The sequence below is a fragment of the Castor canadensis genome, chromosome 13, assembly GCF_047511655.1.
Source record: "Castor canadensis chromosome 13, mCasCan1.hap1v2, whole genome shotgun sequence".
NCBI lineage: Eukaryota > Metazoa > Chordata > Mammalia > Rodentia > Castoridae > Castor > Castor canadensis.
In genome coordinates, this window is record NC_133398.1 from 123,093,877 (window position 1) to 123,111,605 (window position 17,729).

Sequence of the window (17,729 nt, forward strand, 5' to 3'; positions counted from 1 at the left end):
TATAAATAAGATATAAATTTTTAAAAATGGATTGGCTGTGAATTGGGCATTTCACCAAGGCATAATTTTAGAGCAGCTCTTCAGACAAGTGGGGAAGTGAAGGCTCATGCAGGCGTCTCTCATGCCCACAGGTGGGCACAGTTCCACTTGAACTGCCAGATGGAAGCAGGATGTGTTCCCAGCTCCCATCGTCAGCACGCTGAGCAATCATGCTGAGAAGGCTGCTTTTGCCTGGCACAGTGGCAGAGTACAGTTTGCACTGGACTGCATTTCCTTAGGCCCCGACAGGGACACCAGCTGTGTAGTAACTTGGGTCAGCTCACTTGTTAGGTGTTTATTTGTGGAGAGCCCAGTTCTCAAGATTTCACAGCAGAAATTATTCCTGAGATGTATGTATTCCTTAGTTTAGTCCAAATAAGTCCTCCCCCTCACCAAATTTAATTTTCATTCTCAGTACAGCCGGAAGCAGAGTCACTTTGGACTTCTCTCCACAGCTGCCTGTCGTGTAGGTTCCCCAGCACCACTCACTGACTGACACCTCCTCCTTGATGCTTCAGATACCTGCGCCTCCAATGGAGCTGGCTGGATTGTCTCACCTGCGCATGGGCTGCGTGGGAACTGGCTGCAAGATCTCACCAGCCGCTTGAGCCAGAGTCCAGACATCACCTCCAGCACCATGGCAGCCCACGCCTGAAGTGTCCCCAGCCCCATAGCCACTTCCCTTGTCAGGCCACAGCATAGCCTTCTCACCCCTGCCTCTCCAAGGCAAGGAACTCCTGTTTTTGAAAGGCATAGGTGCTCGTAGTTACTCATACTCGTAACTAATAGTTATTTTCCAACAGGGCGCAACCAAGAATTGGGAGTTCATATTCTGAAATAAAAACAGGAAATTAACTGTCTTCCGATACGTATATCAGCTCTAAAATGTCACTACGTACTCCATCCAAGTGATCTTTTAGCAGTTCTTATCAAGAAGAATGAGGGAGCACTTGGTTAAGAAAAATTAAATGATCATCTAATATTGTTGTAAAATATCCACTTGCTATCCTCTCCATATCTTTTCGCGCACACATTTGTGGATCACCGTCTCCTGTGTTGTCTTGAGGGTCATGTGTGCCTAGCCTGGAATATTGCTCAGGTTATTCCTCCAGACAGGGAAGCTGTGCTTTCTGGATTGATATAAAAAACTCCTCCCGTGTCTATGTATTAAATAACAAGGGCATGACACTACTACGCATGGAGTAGGAATTGGAGCACCAAATGCCACTTCTCTGTCCCAGTCTTATTTGACAAAAGCACATATTGTTGGGGACTGAGGGTGGCAGTTAAGAAGAAGCTAGCTTATAGCATTTATAACCATTAAAAGAAAACAGAAATGAACCTTATCTAAGGCAGCAGCTCTGTTTCCATTTGTGCACGACTGAAATGCCATTTGTGCAGCGAGAATGAAAGAAGAATGCGGGTGCAGCCTGACATTACCAAGGGAGAAGGCGGACAATGTACGCATTGGTGGTGGTTGAAGTTTCTGTTTTCTTTCCATCCTTTATCCTCAGACTGCAACCTCCTTATCATCTAATTCCTTTAAGAATGTGATACTTCAGTGAAATTGCTTCATTTGCTCCAAGACATTAAAGCTTTCTCCTCCATAGCAACAAAAGACAGAGAGTTGTGTTTTTGAGTTTCTGATGAGGCCTACCTACTTGTAACTACTTGTAGTTATTCATAACTGTTCTTGTCCAACAGGGTACAACCAAGAATTGGGATTTCATATTCTGAAAATAAAATATGAAATTAACTATCTTCCGGTCATCTATCAGCTCTAAAATGTCCTTACTTGTTCTATCCAAGTGTGCCTTTAGCAGTCCTTATCAACAAATGTGGGGCGGTACTTGGTTATGAAAAATTAAATGATCTTTTTATCTTTATTATCTTTATTATAGTGAACGTTTTATCTACCCTGTTCCAAAGAAGCATAGAAAAGATTTTTTCCCCCAAATATCCAGAGACAGGCTTAAGGGATTACAGAACTTAAACCTTGTAAAGGTGTAAAAGGCAGTATTTGCATCAGAAAGCCATTTTCTAAATTTGTTACAATACTTTAGAAGCAATTCTTTGAGCAGATCTTTAAGTGCATTTGAGAAGCAAAACAGAGTAATCTAAGTTAAGGAATAATCTCTTTAAAATGCATATTATCTTTCAGTATACTTGAACAAATTGTCCAAAACGCAATCCATTCATGTAGGATTCTTGCCTGTTCAGATCTAAGTGGGAATCAGTAGTTTCTTTGTTGGTCACTATGGAAACGAGTCAGCCTATCCTGAATAGCTCTTAGATCAGACAGAGCGGTGCCTGTGTCTCTGTACTTCCTCGCTGAGCAAGCCAGGACTGACTGCTCCCTGCCTCCTCCAACTCTTACCTCCCTGGAGCTGGTGCCATGCAGTTGCAGGAGGCACCCCGCCGGCCCTCAGCTGTGCACTTCCTCAGCTCCTTCCTGCAGGGCCGCAGGCACTCCACTTCTGACCCAGTCCTCAGGCTACAGCAGGCCCGGCGTGGCTCTGGCTCTGGCTCTGGCTCTGCCACAAAGCTGCTGTCCTCGTCCTCTCTCCAGGTGATGGTGGCTGTGTCCTCCGTCAGCCGTGCAGAAGGGAACCCAACTTTTCCTGAGAGAAAAAGTAAAGCTCTTACTTCTTCTAAATTGCTACACCTTTGTATCTAAATTTATGAAATGTGAATAGGTTGTGTTGTGTTCATACCTTCTTAAATATTAACAGTTAATTCTGCCATACTTTTTGCTATCTATTATGCCAAGAAGTTGAATGGATATGTAAGAGGAGATAACATGAGTGAATATTTTGTGGTTGTTCATTAAAAGTATAGTTTTTGAATACAACTATCCCCTTGAAAAAGATCTGCTTTTACGATTTCTTCCTTTTTTTATGAGTATAATGTGTGGAGATTATTGCATGGGAAAGGTTTTTAAGTTTAGCGGAAGGGGATTTAGCACTGGCTCATTGCCTACAATCCTGAGATTAAAAGAAACTGTTTTCAGTGCTGTCATCCCACTGGGAGAATGGGATTTTGAATCTTCCCTTCCTCGTATGTTTTAGGAAATTCAGGACGTCCAACACCGAAGTACACAAAAGTGGGAGAGCGTTTAAGGCATGTCATCCCTGGACACATGGCATGCTCCATGGCATGTGGCGGGAGGTCATGCAAGTACGAGAACCCAGCCCGCTGGAGCGAGCAAGAGCAAGCCATTAAGGGGGTTTACTCGTCTTGGTAAGTGGTCTCACATCGCTATGTACGGTGAACAAAGGAGGAGCTGTGAGCTGGCAGGCAGGGGCTGTGGAAGGAGCAGTGTGGGCTTCCAAGTCCCCTTTGGAAGCCACCCCTGACTTCACCCCTAGACCAGCTCATCTATAGAATGGAAATAATTAAGCCAAAACCCATAGGGGTATGTTTGTAAATTAAGTAACATGATTTATGTAAAGTGTCTAAAAGAAATGGGCAATTAGATAGCTCTTAAATTTCAGAAATTTCTAGAAATAATAAAAATATGCAGCTATAAGTTTGAGAAAATAGTGAGATACAAATGTGGTTCTTCAGTTTCCTGCAGGTTAGCTGTGTGTGTGTGTGTGTGTGTGTTACCGGGGCTTGAACTTAAGACCTACACCTCGAGCCACTCCACCAGCCCCCCCCACACACATTTTTTGTGATGGGTATTTTCGAGATAGGGTCTCATGCACTGTTTGCCCAGTCTGACTTCGAACTGCAGTCCTCCTGATCTCTGCCTCCTGAGTAGCTAGGATTACAGGCATGAGCCATCTGCACCCGGCATCCTACAGGTTAGCTTTTACGTCGCTCTTTGGTGTTCTTATCTTCTGTCTGTAAGGATGAATTTTCATACATACAAAAATTACTCTTCAGTCTGCCTTAGTTGCAGTGACACAGGTTGTAAGTTCAGTAACAGTCGAAGGTGTTTGCATTGTTTCTGGTGTATAAGTGCAATTCATACCATTCTTGAGTCATACTGCCTTTTACTAGTAATAATAAACTGGTGAGATAATCTTTTTTGATAGAGTGACATCTGAAAAGCACTGATAATCAAATCACATTTGAATCACACTTAGAGGGACTATTTAAAGAATTCTAGCAATGAATCATTTTCAAATTAGATATTTGTTGATTTACATAGCTTATACAGCTTATCTGACTTGCAGCCTGTACTTTTTTATACTGGATTTGCTGTGACATCCAGAGTGATAGTTTGGAATCCACTGTCATTATTGCTGTCCATAGATTATGTTCAGCTCTATCACAGTCACAGTCATGGCACCAAGACGCAAACATTGAGAGACATAGTCAGACAACTAAAATTTTAATAATACAATTTTAGAGCACATTGATATTTTTGCTTTATTATTGATTAAACCATGTGAGCCTTTTTCACCTCTGCTGCTTTTATATTTATCTCCCCTCATATTATCCTAATACTAGTAAATTTGGGGAATGCCAAAACTTTGGGGTCCACGTTAAATTGTATACATTGTTCTAGAGGGGAAGGTGTCTTTCGGATCCTACCCTGCCAACCTAAATGTCATTACTCCTCTGAGATTCATGTGACCCACAGCCAGCAGTGAAGGTCACCAGGTCCCTGATGAGAGACTTAAACAGAACAGAGTAAAGCCAGCAGCCTAACAAGAGTGATACCCCTCTATTCAACCTCTGTTCATCCATTCATTCATCCATGAACATCCATTTGAGTACAGGACAGGCACTATGAAAAATGCTTTCAAATTATTATCACTCACTTTCACACAACTCTTGTGTGTTGTTGATTGTATTGATGCTCCAGAGAGGTTAACTGTTTTGCTTCGCAGCTAGAAAGTAAGAAAGTCAGCATTTGAAACCAGACCCAATTGACTTGGGAGCCCATATTTTTTGCTAAACTACAACTCAATATTTATTTGTAACCATAGACCAGGGTTCATACTAAAGACTTTTACATTCACATCATATTGGATTCTCACACCAACCCTGTGAGGCAGGCATTACTGTCCCCGTGCAATGTCTCAAGTAACTGAGGTTCAGTTAGTTTAGTAATCAGAAGTGTCTCCCAGGCCCTCCCCATTGGATAAGTAATGAAGACTTGTCACCTTTGCACTAGCTGAGGTTTCTCCATTACGTCTGCTAGAATCTCTTGAGAGTCCTTAGGGATATTTTATCAGAATCCATAAATATTATATGGTCTAGATTTTTTTCTCCAGGGATCTAAGAAGCTACAGGGTTTCTCTAATCATGATGCAAAATTGAAGCCAGATTTTTGTATAAGGATATTCTTAGGGAGTTGTTAAAATCATAGAAATAAATTATCAGTCCTGAAGGTAGAACTTTCTGGATTCTGGGTATCTCACCAATCCCTCCTGCATCTTCAGGGTCACTGACAATATCTTGGCCATGGCTCGCCCATCCTCTGAGCTCCTGGAGAAGTACCACATCATTGAGCAGTTCCTCAGGTAAGTGCCGCATTGCATCACTCACAGCTGTAGTGAGCAAACCTGTGTGGTTTTCTTTTACTGTGTGTGCCATCAAGTGAAAAAGTGCTTGCATTTAAAAAATAGACCGTGAAGACATTATTTCAAAGCAATGACAAAGTTTTTAGAGCAATTATTAATGTTTATTAACACAGAAATTAGCTAATTTTTTAGCTCCATCTCTCAGTGTGACCAATTGCCCTTTTTCCTTTTAGTCATGGCATAAAAACAGTCATCAATCTGCAGCGCCCTGGTGAGCATGCTAGCTGTGGGAACTCTCTGGAACAAGAAAGTGGCTTCACATACCTTCCTGAAGCTTTCATGGAAGCTGGCAGTAAGTTCCTTCCCACCCTCTTCCCTATGAATTATCAAGACACTTTTGTCCACTGGGCTCTCAGGTTAAAGAGGTGATGGAACTAAACACCAACTCATTAGCAGCAGGGGTTCCAGAAAATGAAAATGGGCAATCTTTGACCTTAAATGATGCTACTGTTCTTTAGCCTTGCTGTCGGAGTGCAGGGTTTCTCTTTTTCTGGTAAGAGGGATGTTGTGAGGAGACCCTGCAGTAATAAGTCTCCTATTCAGTAATGGCTGCGCTTTGTCAGACACTTTTACCTCAGTTAATCCTTACAGTAGTTGTGTAACACAGTTGTTTCTGTTTTGCACACGAGGCCACAGACAGAGTTATCGTGTTGCCTGAGACCACACAGCTTAGCAGTGGTAGTGAAGAAAGGAACCTGGACAGCTTTTTTTGCTGTTAGACCTGCTCTAGAAGGATGTCTAGGATTCTTCCTGGGGCAGACCCAGATGGCCTTAGTCACAGGAGCGTTGCGATGGAGTCCACTCAACACATGTTATTCAGACCAGGCCAAAGAAGATCAAAGTTTAGCTTTTTCTTTTTTATTTGTATCCCTAAGTGGAAAATCCATATATACTATCTTTAGCCATTTATCAGTATTTTAGACACATTTCCATGCTTAAATAAGAATGTGTGTTACTTACTGCCATAGCTGAGTAACTTTTCCATGGGCCAGTGACTTTATTAACTTCTAATTCTACTTTTTTATAATTCTTTCCAACTGAATTTCATCAGGAACTGTCTTAAATAATACAGAAATGCTTTATGAGCCATTTACCAATTAAGCTAACTGAAAATGTAAAAAGCCTGTTATTTTAGGCTTGTGCCTTCTAAATGTAAACTTTGGCATTTGGCCCTTATCTCACAGCCTGTACTTTGCTTTCCCTAGTAAGTTACTCTTTACTATAAAAAAAAAACAAAAAAACCAAAAGAAAACCCCAAAACTCGCACTTTTCATAAATTCACTCATTTTATTCAAATGTTTTTGTAGGTATTTTTTTTTCTGAATGTTAATTTTGTTTTTCTTTTACTGCCTAGTTTATTTCTACAATTTTGGATGGAAGGATTATGGTGTGGCATCTCTTACTGCCATCTTAGATATGGTGAAGGTGATGACATTTGCCTTACAGGAAGGAAAAGTAGCCATCCATTGTCATGCAGGGCTTGGCCGAACAGGTAAGTTCTAGGAGTGGTTTCCTTGTATTGTAGGCACACTTAAGCATGTAAGGAATAAGATTTCCTAATTCTAATTCTAAAAATAAATAATTTCTAGAATCCTATCCAAGTTTCAGAGTCAGCTGGAAGAAGATAAGTAAAAGCTATTTGAGATGTTTTAAGCTGATAGTTACAGTGGCCTTATGTTGGTGAGCATATTGTTAATGGCACAGATGAAAAAAACCATAGCATTTAAACAGGTTTCTAAAACTACTGCTTTCTTATGTAAAGGGAGATATCAATACTTCATTTTATTACATAATGTCTTTTAAGAATGCAATTTTTCTTAACCAAAATAACCAGGATAACAGCAAGCATTGTTTTATCTGCTAGGTTGTAAACATTTTACATCTGCTGCCTTTTAAAACCTTTAGCAACAGTGTGAGCTGAAGAAACTGCAGTTTGAGAGAAGTTAAGTAATTTGCTCCATTTAGTAAGTGGCAGGTGAAGATTTACATCTCTGGCTGTCTGACTCCAAAGCTCATGTGCTTTTTTGCTTTTGAAAATGTAAGGACTGTGCTTGTGAAGGAGGCTTTATCTGTGCATAAAATTCTACATAAAAATCAGTGATTTTACTTAAACACTCAGGACAATCTCATTACACTGCTGGCCCGAGGACAAAAATAAAGGCCCTAGAGTTGATATCGTTATATTGTGTGGTTTAGTCTGAACACCTAGTGTGCACCACACCTGTGGTTCAACTCCAACCTCAGGTACCTATGTGCCTGCCCGGGGATTTCTCAGCTGCCTCAGAGCGTTCTCAGGGCTGGGACTTAACTCAGCTAGGGATCATTGGCACTTAAAGTCAAGCCGAAATGCCATTTGTTCCTGAAGACTGCACACGATGGTGCTGTAGACACTTCATATATTTTGTACATCCCAGTGAGAAAGATACCCTACTATATAAATCTGAGAGCATGCAATTTTCAAATGTTCTGGGTTTCAGGCATAATAAGATCTTTACAGACTTATGAATCACACAGGTGTCTTCGACTTGCCTGTAATATTAATTGACTATTATATTTGAATTGATTAATATTTTCATTAGTTATCTTAATTAGATGTTCATTGATAATATCCACACTGTTTAGCCTGGTTTCTTAATACTACATGCTAATGAAAAAACCAGAGTTATATTATGGTCTGGGTTAAAACACAGATTAATATAGAATTTTTTTGTTCCTGAAGAATTGTCAGGAACAAAAGTAGGCTATAAATGTGAATAACCCTCAACAAAGAACTACCTAAGTAGCGTGCCCAGCTGGGACATTCCAGTGGTTGGTGGCAAAGATGGCAGGGTGGGAAGTTCCAAGCACAAAGTGCATGGATGAATTGAATGGAATTTTCAAGAGCTGTTCAGAGTGGAAAACAGATGATTTGGCTTTCTTCCATGTTGAAGCTGGGCAGCAGGAGGCTAGATGGGCCAGGCCAGATCCTCTGCTCAGTCATGCTTTCCCTACTCCATGCTTCCTCATGTGCCAGCTTTGTGCCAGCCCTTCTCTGAGTCCCTGCTGGCTCAGTCACAGGGATGGACTGCCATGCAGTCAAGTAGATAAAAGTTTCTGCAATAAGGGGAACACAACAATAATGAACACACAAAATGTTACAAAATTAACATTATGACTGTCCTTCAAGTGTACTTGTGATTATATGGTTCCTGACATATATTCAAGTTTTAAATTATCAAAGACTGACAGATAAAACTAAAAGCTTTTCTCACGCCATTGTCCTCTTCTTCACTGTTCAGGTGTCTTGATAGCCTGTTATTTAGTTTTTGCAACAAGAATGACTGCCGACCAAGCGATTATATTTGTGCGGGCAAAGCGACCCAATTCCATACAAACCAGAGGACAGCTGCTCTGTGTCCGAGAGTTTACTCAGTTTCTGACTCCCCTCCGCAATATCTTCGCTTGCTGTGATCCCAAGGCACATGCTGTCACCTTAGCCCAATACCTAATTCGTCAGCGTCATCTGCTTCATGGTTATGAGGCACGACTTCTGAAACATGTGCCAAAAATCATCCACCTAGTGTGCAAATTGCTGCTGGACTTGGCTGAGAACCGGCCAATGGTGATGAAGGACATGTTGGAAGGACCTGGACTCTCTGCTGAAATTGAAAAGACTGTGTCTGAGATGGTCACAATGCGGCTGGATAAAGAGTTACTGAGGCACAACAGCGATGCCTCTGACCCGTTCAGCCCCCCTGCAGTGGCAGTGGAGTTTGAGAATCAGGATGTGATTGTTCCTAATGAGCACGAGTTTGACCCTCTTTGGAAAAGGCGGAACGTTGAGTGCCTTCAGCCCCTGACTCATCTGAAAAGGAGGTTCAGCTACAGTGACTCAGACCTAAAGAGGGCCGAGGCTCTCCTGGAGCAAGGGGAGACTCCGTGGACTGTGCCTGCCCAGGATTTGCTGTGCCACAGCCTCCAGCTGCAGAAGCCTGTCAGCCATTGTTACATCACACCATCTCCAGAGCTAGGTTTAAATAAGGAAGCATTGGTTCGCAGTACATTTTCTTTCTGGAATCAGTCTAAATGTGGAGGCTTGGAAGGACTCAAGGATGATGGATCGCCACTTTTCTATAGGAAGCACACTGCAAAAGAAATACAACGGAGTAGAACCTTCTCTGTGGGCATCTGTTCACATAACCCTGGGGAACTAGTCACACCCAACTTTGCAAATGTCCCCAAAGATCCAAACCCTTCTCACCAGCAAGTGCCCCACTGTCATTGTGAACCTTGTGGTGGTTGGGACCGAAGTTCTGTTGAGGAGGAGGGCAGGACTCCCTACAGCACTCCAGACGGTGGCTCCACGCCTAAGACACAGTTCCTATTTGGACACGAAACCCAGGACAACAAATCCCTATCTGAGCCTGAATTGAGTGTCGAAGCAAGGAGAATACTGGCAGCCAAAGCCCTCGCGAATTTAAATGAGTTTGTAGAAAAAGAAGAAGTGAAAAAGAAAGTAGAAATGTGGCAGGTACTTCAATTTCTTTTAATTTCATATATATATGGGAATAGTTATGTCAGAACAAAAACATAACACGTTTTCCAGACTTATTTGGATATGTTTGCATCATGCTTGACTTTCAAACTTGAAGCTTCCCAGTTATGATGTGAACTGATGGTGTAGAAGTGGCACAGGGTAGTTGTGCAGCTTAATTTAAATTGCTGTGTGCAGGAACACACTTAGCACAGGGTTTGCTTCATACATCAGTGTTGGTAACTTCCTTCTTTGCTTCTGGGTTTGTGGCCACCCACCCCACAGAACTGACCCAAAGTAATCTGAGGCCTGGCACAGGAAACTGCACCTTGGGAACCACTGATCCAGGGACATAAATAAAGTCAAATAATTTCCCAAAGTGTATTGGCAGAAGTGTCAAATGAGGTCTGTCTTCTCAGCCTCCTCTGCTGACTCCAAATGGAAAGTAAATGGGAATGTCCACAGGAAAGTAAATGGGAATGTCCACAGGCCTCCATGTTGTCTCTCGTTATCTGAAAGGAGGATTTTGAAGTCCCTTTCTTGGCTCTTACTTACATTAGATATGACATTTTAAATTTTCACCCCTTTTTGTGTTGTGCCTTGACTAGGAAGAGAGTCTTAATTCATTGTCTTTTCCCTAAATGAAGGACCATCTGGTCTAGAGAAAAGTCAGTCCTTATAAACCTACTTAACAGCAACAGGTAAACTGCCCAGCATGGGGCTCACTGGGGCGTCCTAGCTCAGTGAAATCTTGACTTGTCAACCCTTAATCTACTGTGAATTACTTTAAAAACTACCATTAACTGAACAAGGCGTTTCTAAGAGTGCTAGTGTCTTTCCGGATGCAGATGTGAAAATAATATTTGGAGCTTCACACTAGCTTACAGCTGCATGATGGGAGAAATCCATCTGAATTATAGTGTTTTGCCTAACAAAAAGTTAAATGTGTTGTTTTCTTCTAAAATGAATTGCTTTCTTTATTTCATAGTCTAAACTGAAAAAATACTCCATTCAGTCAGCAAGTGTCTCCCGTGTATCATCACTGTGTGTCAGCAGTTAGCAAGTGGCCTGGTGTGGCTGCTCATGCCTATAGTTCTAGCTGCTTGGGAAACTGACATGAGGATTGCCATTCCAAGCCAGCCCTGGCAAAAAATTAGCAAGACTTCAGTAAAGCAAACCAGGCATGGTGATGCACGTCTGTAATCCCAGCTACGTGGGAGCAGTGGTAGGAGATTGAAGTTTGAGGCCATCCCTAGCCAAAAGCAAGACCCTACCTGAAAAATAAGTAAAGCAAAAAGGGCTGGGGGCATGACCTAAGCAGCAGAGCCCCTTGCTTAGCAAGCATAAGGCCCTGAGTTCAGACCTCGACACTACCAAAAAAATTTTTGTTTAAGTTAGCAAGCACAAGGATCTTCTGTTTTAGATCAAGGATATCACACACCCACTCCTGGGTCAGCCCTGTGTCCACCTCAGCCAAATGCCCACATGAGCTGTACCTGTGCTGCCTAAGTACAGTTTGCTTTTGCTCCTACATGCAGCATGCTTGAAAGCATTTTCTGGAGGTGAACCACAAACCTTTGAGATAGTTGCCCGCCTTTTGTTTTCCTACCTAGATTTTATTTTAGATCTTTCAATAGTTTTTAAAAAGCAGCTGTTGAAACCCCAGTCCCACCCTCAACAACCCCCCCCCCCTCCAAAAAAAGCAGCTGAATTCTGGTAAAAAGCAATACAAGCATTATTTGAACAGTGCCACCTGTGCCTACAGTAAGACTTCTAAAGTACACGTTCACATGTATTATTTCATGTGGATTTTTTTTCTAAAAAAATTAGGACATATTCATTGTGACAATTCTGAGTAGGCTTACATTGTACATTGCTTAGATTGCCCCACCATCTCCCCCCCAGCAAAACCCTCCCCAACCCACTTAAAGCAATTATAAGAGGTTTCATCATTGTATTTCATATATGCATATGAAGTCCATTGACCATATTCCCTCACCTTCATCTCCTCTGTTCACCCTCCCGCAAATACCCCCTCCACACACAACCACCTATTTTACAGCCCTGTCTTTCATTATCAGTTCCAAAGTCAATGTTCAAAGGGGTTTCTTGACGTATCCCCACTGTGAGTACACTTTACTCTGGTCAGTTCAACTCTTCATGTGATTTTCACAGAAGTCCTGTAAGGCAGGTGATGCTATTTATAGATCCTTTGTTAGCCTCATGAATTCAGTACACAATGAGATTAAGGGCCACAGAGGTTAGGTGACTTGCTCTTGACATATGGCTCGTCTGCAGCAGGGTGCAGCTTTTCATCTTCTTCACCACACTAGAAAGGCTCACAAAGCATCGCGGTGCAGTAGTCATTTTCACTAAGAGAGGGTGTTTCAGCAGTGTCAGTTCTGCCCCCTTATCTCCTCTTTAGCTGCGTAAAATTGAATCAAAACCTACTCTGTTCCATACATGATCTGCAAGATAGGAAAGAATGCAGACAACTGAAAGTATTGGCTTATTTATAAGATGATAAAGAGAAACTCACTGCTGGAGAGTCCTCGTGGCATGGTCAACACAGCTGGAGATGGGCAGACTGGGTGGGGCACCTCCTCTGCCATTTTCTAGCTTTGGGCTCCCAGGCGAGGTATTTCATCTCTCTTACATTTACCTGTGTGGGGCCTCACTGTGGGGTTGCTGTGAAAGTTAGAGATGAGTCATGTGCTATAGTTTCTGTCCCACCAAAGGCCTGCTGCAAGTTACTGGCCATGTAAATGACTGAGTGGTAGCAATTATTACACTTGTTACTATAGAAAATTTATATTCAATTTACAAAAAAATGAATCTGAGTCCCATCAGAAATTAATTAAAATTCTCATTGCATTTTTACCCTGCCCTCTGTGAGGTGAAGTTTTAAACTCTCATTCTTAAATTATCTCCAGGTGTTTGGAGTATTAGCAAGTTATTTTCACCCTTGCAAATTCCAGGATACAGAGTTTGTTATTTGGTTATAGGATCCTAAAAGGGCATTTAAAAGAAATACTACATTTACCAGTTTTCAAGTAGTTTTTCTTTTTATGCACTTTGAAATTTCAGTCAAAAGTTTTTCTTGAGTTCAAGGCCCTCAGTTCAAACCCCAGTACCACCAAAACACTTTTTTTATTAGAAAAACAAAAGTTTTCTTGAGATCCCAGGTTAATTTAAATGCCCCTGTTATTTTTACTTTCTCATCTACCATGCTATTTCATTGCAATCAGCACTTCAGTTTTGTTCATCAGACGTCTGAGAAGGAAGACTCTCTTCCCTCTTCGTGAGCTGCCTCTGTGGTTTCTGAATGGAGTACAGCCCTGCCCACTTTAGCGTCCTTCCTCTCAGTAATCAACCAATACCATGGGAGGTGGGAATGAGTGTCACACAGGGAGACTGAATTAGCCCTGTAGCCCCACCTGGAGGTGCAGGGACAGAGAGGGGTCCCAGATGGCACCTCAGGGCAGCCTTTGGACCATCCATTATGGGTCCAGGTGTCTCTCTCTGTCTTTCCCTGTCTCTGTCTAATCCTTCTTCTCTTCATTTTTAGAAAGAACTAAATTCCCGAGATGGAGCTTGGGAGAGAATATGTGGTGAGAGAGACCCTTTCATTCTGTGTGATTTGATGTGGTCTTGGGTGGAGCAACTGAAGGAACCTGTTATCACCAAAGAGGATATGGACATGTTGGTTGACAGGCAAGCGGATGCCGCTGAAGCCCTGTTCTTATTAGAGAAGGTAAAGGAGCTGTTAGACAAGTTAATGAATTATCTAAAGCTCTCACTGTAAGTTTCACACACTCAAAAAAAAATCATTACAAAAAAGAAATCATACAGAATCACTTATCTAGATCTAATTTAATAGTTTTTCCAAGAGAGAAAAGGGAGGGCCTGGGGATGTAGCTCAGTGGTAGAGAGCTTGCCTAGCATGTTCACGACTGTCGTTTGATCCCCAATATTGCAGAGAAAAACAGGGAGAGAGAAAAAAAAAAAAGAAAATGACACACAGCTTAAACATTTAGAAAATACAGAAATCAAAAGGGGCCACCAGGCATGGTGGTACACATCCTATAATCCCAGTACTGAGAAAGCAAAGGCAGGAGGATTGTGAGTTCAAGGCCAGCCTAAGCTACACAGTAAGACAATCTCAAAAAAAAAGAAAAAGACCAAGGACTAGGGGTGAGGTGCTTATTTAGCATGCACAAGGTCCTGAGCACCAGGGATGGGGGTTGGGGGTGTCCATAATCCTAGGAGAGTCACATTAAAATGTTTTCAAATCGTTTAATTTTATCAATGCATAGTTTTAACTTAGTAAATACCATTTTAGCATACGATTTTGTACTTCATTTTTGCTTAAAAATAAAACATGGTATTTTCTACAAATAGTGTAAGCTTCGCGTAGATAGTACCGCATGCCTGGGGCTCTAACTCTGGGACACGCCATCAGTGAACCACCTTTTCACTGGTGGGCATTTGCACCTACTTACTTGTTTTGAGCATGTTTATAGGAAAGCTATTGAAATAGGTTGGAATATGCACTCCTTTGTATTCTTACAAAGGGTATGTGTCACACATATACACATTACATATATATGTATACCAAATATGTATAAAATATAGACCATAGAAAAGAAAATAGGAATGGTTATGGAGATTGCCTTTAGGGAAGGATGCTATGGGACGATGGATCTAGGAAGGGAAGGGAACTTCCTTTCCATTGTAGGTCCTTTCACACAGAATTTAGGTTCTTTTGCTGTTGTTTTGTTTTGCTTTTTGCAGTATTGGGGTTTGAACTCAAGGCCTCACTCATGCTACGCAGGCAGTTTACCACTTGAGCCATACCCCACCCCAAAATTTAGCATTTTAAGCCATATAAAGGTACTAAATTTTCAGTTAAAAGTAGTCTTTTTTTTTTTTTTTAGGAAATGTTATTGAATAATCAGCCTTGAGTTACCTACTATGCTATGGTCTAAACATGGTCACAGCATCGTTTCCAAGGCTTCACTAAAGATTTGTCACTACCACGCACACATGCTTAGATACAATATGCACACAGCTGCACATGCACACACATACTCTCACATGTACACCAACACACGCTGTGAAAACACATAGGTTGTACAGTGCACACCCTTTAAGATAAAATTGTCTATATTTGGAATCCTTTTCTTAGGATATTTTCTTAGCAATTAAATTACAGAGATAAAACAGGAGGTGGTGATAGGGAGATTAACCTTTGTTGGGCAGACATGGGCCAAGCCCTTCAGGAAATAATTTCCATTGTCACTTCTGTTCACCTTCGTATTGCTTGAGATCGAGGGCCTTTTTACACACAAGGGAAGGTGAAGCAGCTTGCTCTAGGTTTGCAGCATGTGTCAGGACTCAAACTTGGATTTCTGACACAGTGCATACATTTTATATAACATCATGCTGTCTGTTCTACCACAGTTCACCCCAGCTTATATGTAGAGGGCATTTATGTTGTTTGGGGGTCTTTTCCTTTTTTACAGGCATTGTGGTAATAATCTGTGCTTACAGGTTTTTCTTAGAGTAGGTTTCCAGAAGTGAAATTGGTGCTAAGTCTTTATGGGTTGCTCAAGGTGATGGCTTTTCTCCTTTGCTGAAGTAGACCCCCTCTTTACAAAGTCTTCTTCTCACCCCATCAGGTTGGGGGCTGCCTCCTTTGGTCTGCATTGCTGCTTCAGGGCTGGGCTGTGACTTTCTTCATTTGCCTGCTCCTCCTGCCCCTCATCCCCAAGCATCTGACTACCTGGTACTCACTGCTTAGTGCTCAGATCACTGTGATAGGTCAGATCTACTAACTGAACAGAAATGATTACATCCAGAAACAGAAAGGGGGGAAATCTATTCAGTGTACTGCAGGAGAAACATCTGGCTTAAAATTGCACTGACCTTCACATTCAGTATGCTACAACTAACCAGCTTTGATACTGGTCTCCTGAAAGGTTTTCAGACTATATTAACAAATAACGGTAAACACTTGGTAGAGCTCTTGGGTGATATTTCAGCCTTTGAGATTGAATACGGAGTCACAAAGTAATTGCTCACTCTACAATTGAGTTGCTTTCTTGAGACATTTTCCAGATAACTTTTGATTATGATTTCTGCCAAAACAGGGCCAGCATCAGACTATCCTTTGCGTGCTGCACTGCATAGTGAGCCTGCAGAGCATTCCCGTGGAGGTAGAGGACGCTTGCCTTGCCCGTGCTATTAAAGCCTTCACTAAGGTGAGTCACACTCCTCCCTCCCTCCTGTACACCACAAATCAGTGCCATCTTTGTAAATCAGGAATCCAGAGGTCACCTTCCTCTAAAATAAAACCTTTAGTTGTGTTTCCCTTGAATGGAAGTGTGTTTGGCATTTCTTCTAAGTTGCAGAGTTTCCAAAGGCAAGTACAGAACAAAGAGCTTTTATACAGGAGGAGAGAGAAGCAATTGGGTGTTAAGTATTTTAAATCATGTGCCTAGTAGGAGTGAGACAGTGTTTTCTTGTCCAGCAGTTCTACCTTGGGTTTAAACAAGAAACCATCTATTGAGAATTAAACTGCCAACATGGACAGTTTGGTGCTATGTCCTGGTTGCCAAATCTTAAGCACAGAGTTTTATTTTTTTTTTTTTCATTGTCACATGGTTTATTTTTTTTTTCTTTTTTTTTTTTAGTTTTGCATTTTTTTTTTTCATTTTTCTTTTATTATTCATATGTGCATACAAGGCTTGGTTTATTTCTCCCCCTTGCCCCCACCCCCTCCCTTACCACCCACTCCACCCCCTCCCGCTCCCCCCCTCAATACCCAGCAGAAACTATTTTGCCCTTATCTCTAATTTTGTTGTAGAGAGAGTATAAGCAATAATAGGAAGGAACAAGGGGTTTTGCTGGTTGAGATAAGGATAGCTATACAGGGCATTGACTCACATTGATTTCCTGTGCGTGGGTGTTACCTTCTAGGTTAATTCTTTTTAATCTAACCTTTTCTCTAGTTCCTGGTCCCCTTTTCCTATTGGCCTCAGTTGCTTTAAGGTATCTGCTTTAGTTTCTCTGCGTTAAGGGCAACAAATGCTAGCTAGTTTTTTAGGTGTCTTACCTATCCTCACCCCTCCCTTGTGTGCTCTCGCTTTCATCATGTGCTCATAGTCCAATCCCCTTGTTGTGTTTGCCCTTGATCTAATGTCCACATATGAGGGAGAACATACGATTTTTGGTATTTTGAGCCAGGCTAACCTCACTCAGAATGATGTTCTCCAATTCCATCCATTTACCAGCGAATGATAACATTTCGTTCTTCTTCATGGCTGCATAAAATTCCATTGTGTATAGATACCACATTTTCTTAATCCATTCGTCAGTGCTGGGGCATCTTGGCTGTTTCCATAACTTGGCTATTGTGAATAGTGCCGCAATAAACATGGATGAAGCACAGAGTTTTAAAAAAAAAAAAATTCCTCTCTGCACACCTTTTGGCAATTTTTCCTGGCTAAAGAAAGAAGCCGGGCTCATGCCAAGAGACTATGTTCCCCTCACCCTTCAACTGATTTGTCTGGTACATGTCACATATATGAGACAATGTCATTTAACAAAGAACTCAGCTTTTGAATGGCATTGTGTTA

The 17,729-nt window shown here is 41.6% G+C and overlaps 1 protein-coding gene and 1 long non-coding RNA gene across 3 annotated transcripts in view; one reads left to right on the forward strand and one right to left on the reverse strand.

Annotated features, from left to right (window-relative positions):
• The window catches only part of Ptpdc1 (protein tyrosine phosphatase domain containing 1), an 81,193-nt gene that overhangs the window by 59,603 nt on the left and 3,861 nt on the right, over positions 1-17,729 (forward strand). The window contains exons 1-8 of one of the 2 annotated variants that reach the window (XM_020165959.2): positions 2,235-2,672; positions 3,108-3,279; positions 5,436-5,516; positions 5,750-5,868; positions 6,931-7,068; positions 8,855-10,086; positions 13,658-13,843; positions 16,242-16,352. In XM_020165959.2, coding sequence (XP_020021548.2) covers positions 2,435-2,672; positions 3,108-3,279; positions 5,436-5,516; positions 5,750-5,868; positions 6,931-7,068; positions 8,855-10,086; positions 13,658-13,843; positions 16,242-16,352 — 2,277 coding nt within the window. In that variant the 5' untranslated portion in view covers positions 2,235-2,434. Of the gene's footprint in view, positions 1-2,234; positions 2,673-3,107; positions 3,280-5,435; positions 5,517-5,749; positions 5,869-6,930; positions 7,069-8,854; positions 10,087-13,657; positions 13,844-16,241; positions 16,353-17,729 lie in introns of those variants that run through there. The other variant, XM_074052527.1, reaches the window with a different exon arrangement.
• Positions 12,009-17,729, reverse strand: part of LOC141415584 (uncharacterized) — a 45,372-nt gene continuing 39,651 nt past the window's right edge. Inside the window, exon 5 of the long non-coding RNA XR_012440565.1 lies at positions 12,009-12,557. This is a non-coding gene — a long non-coding RNA (uncharacterized lncRNA). The remainder of the gene's footprint in view (positions 12,558-17,729) is intronic.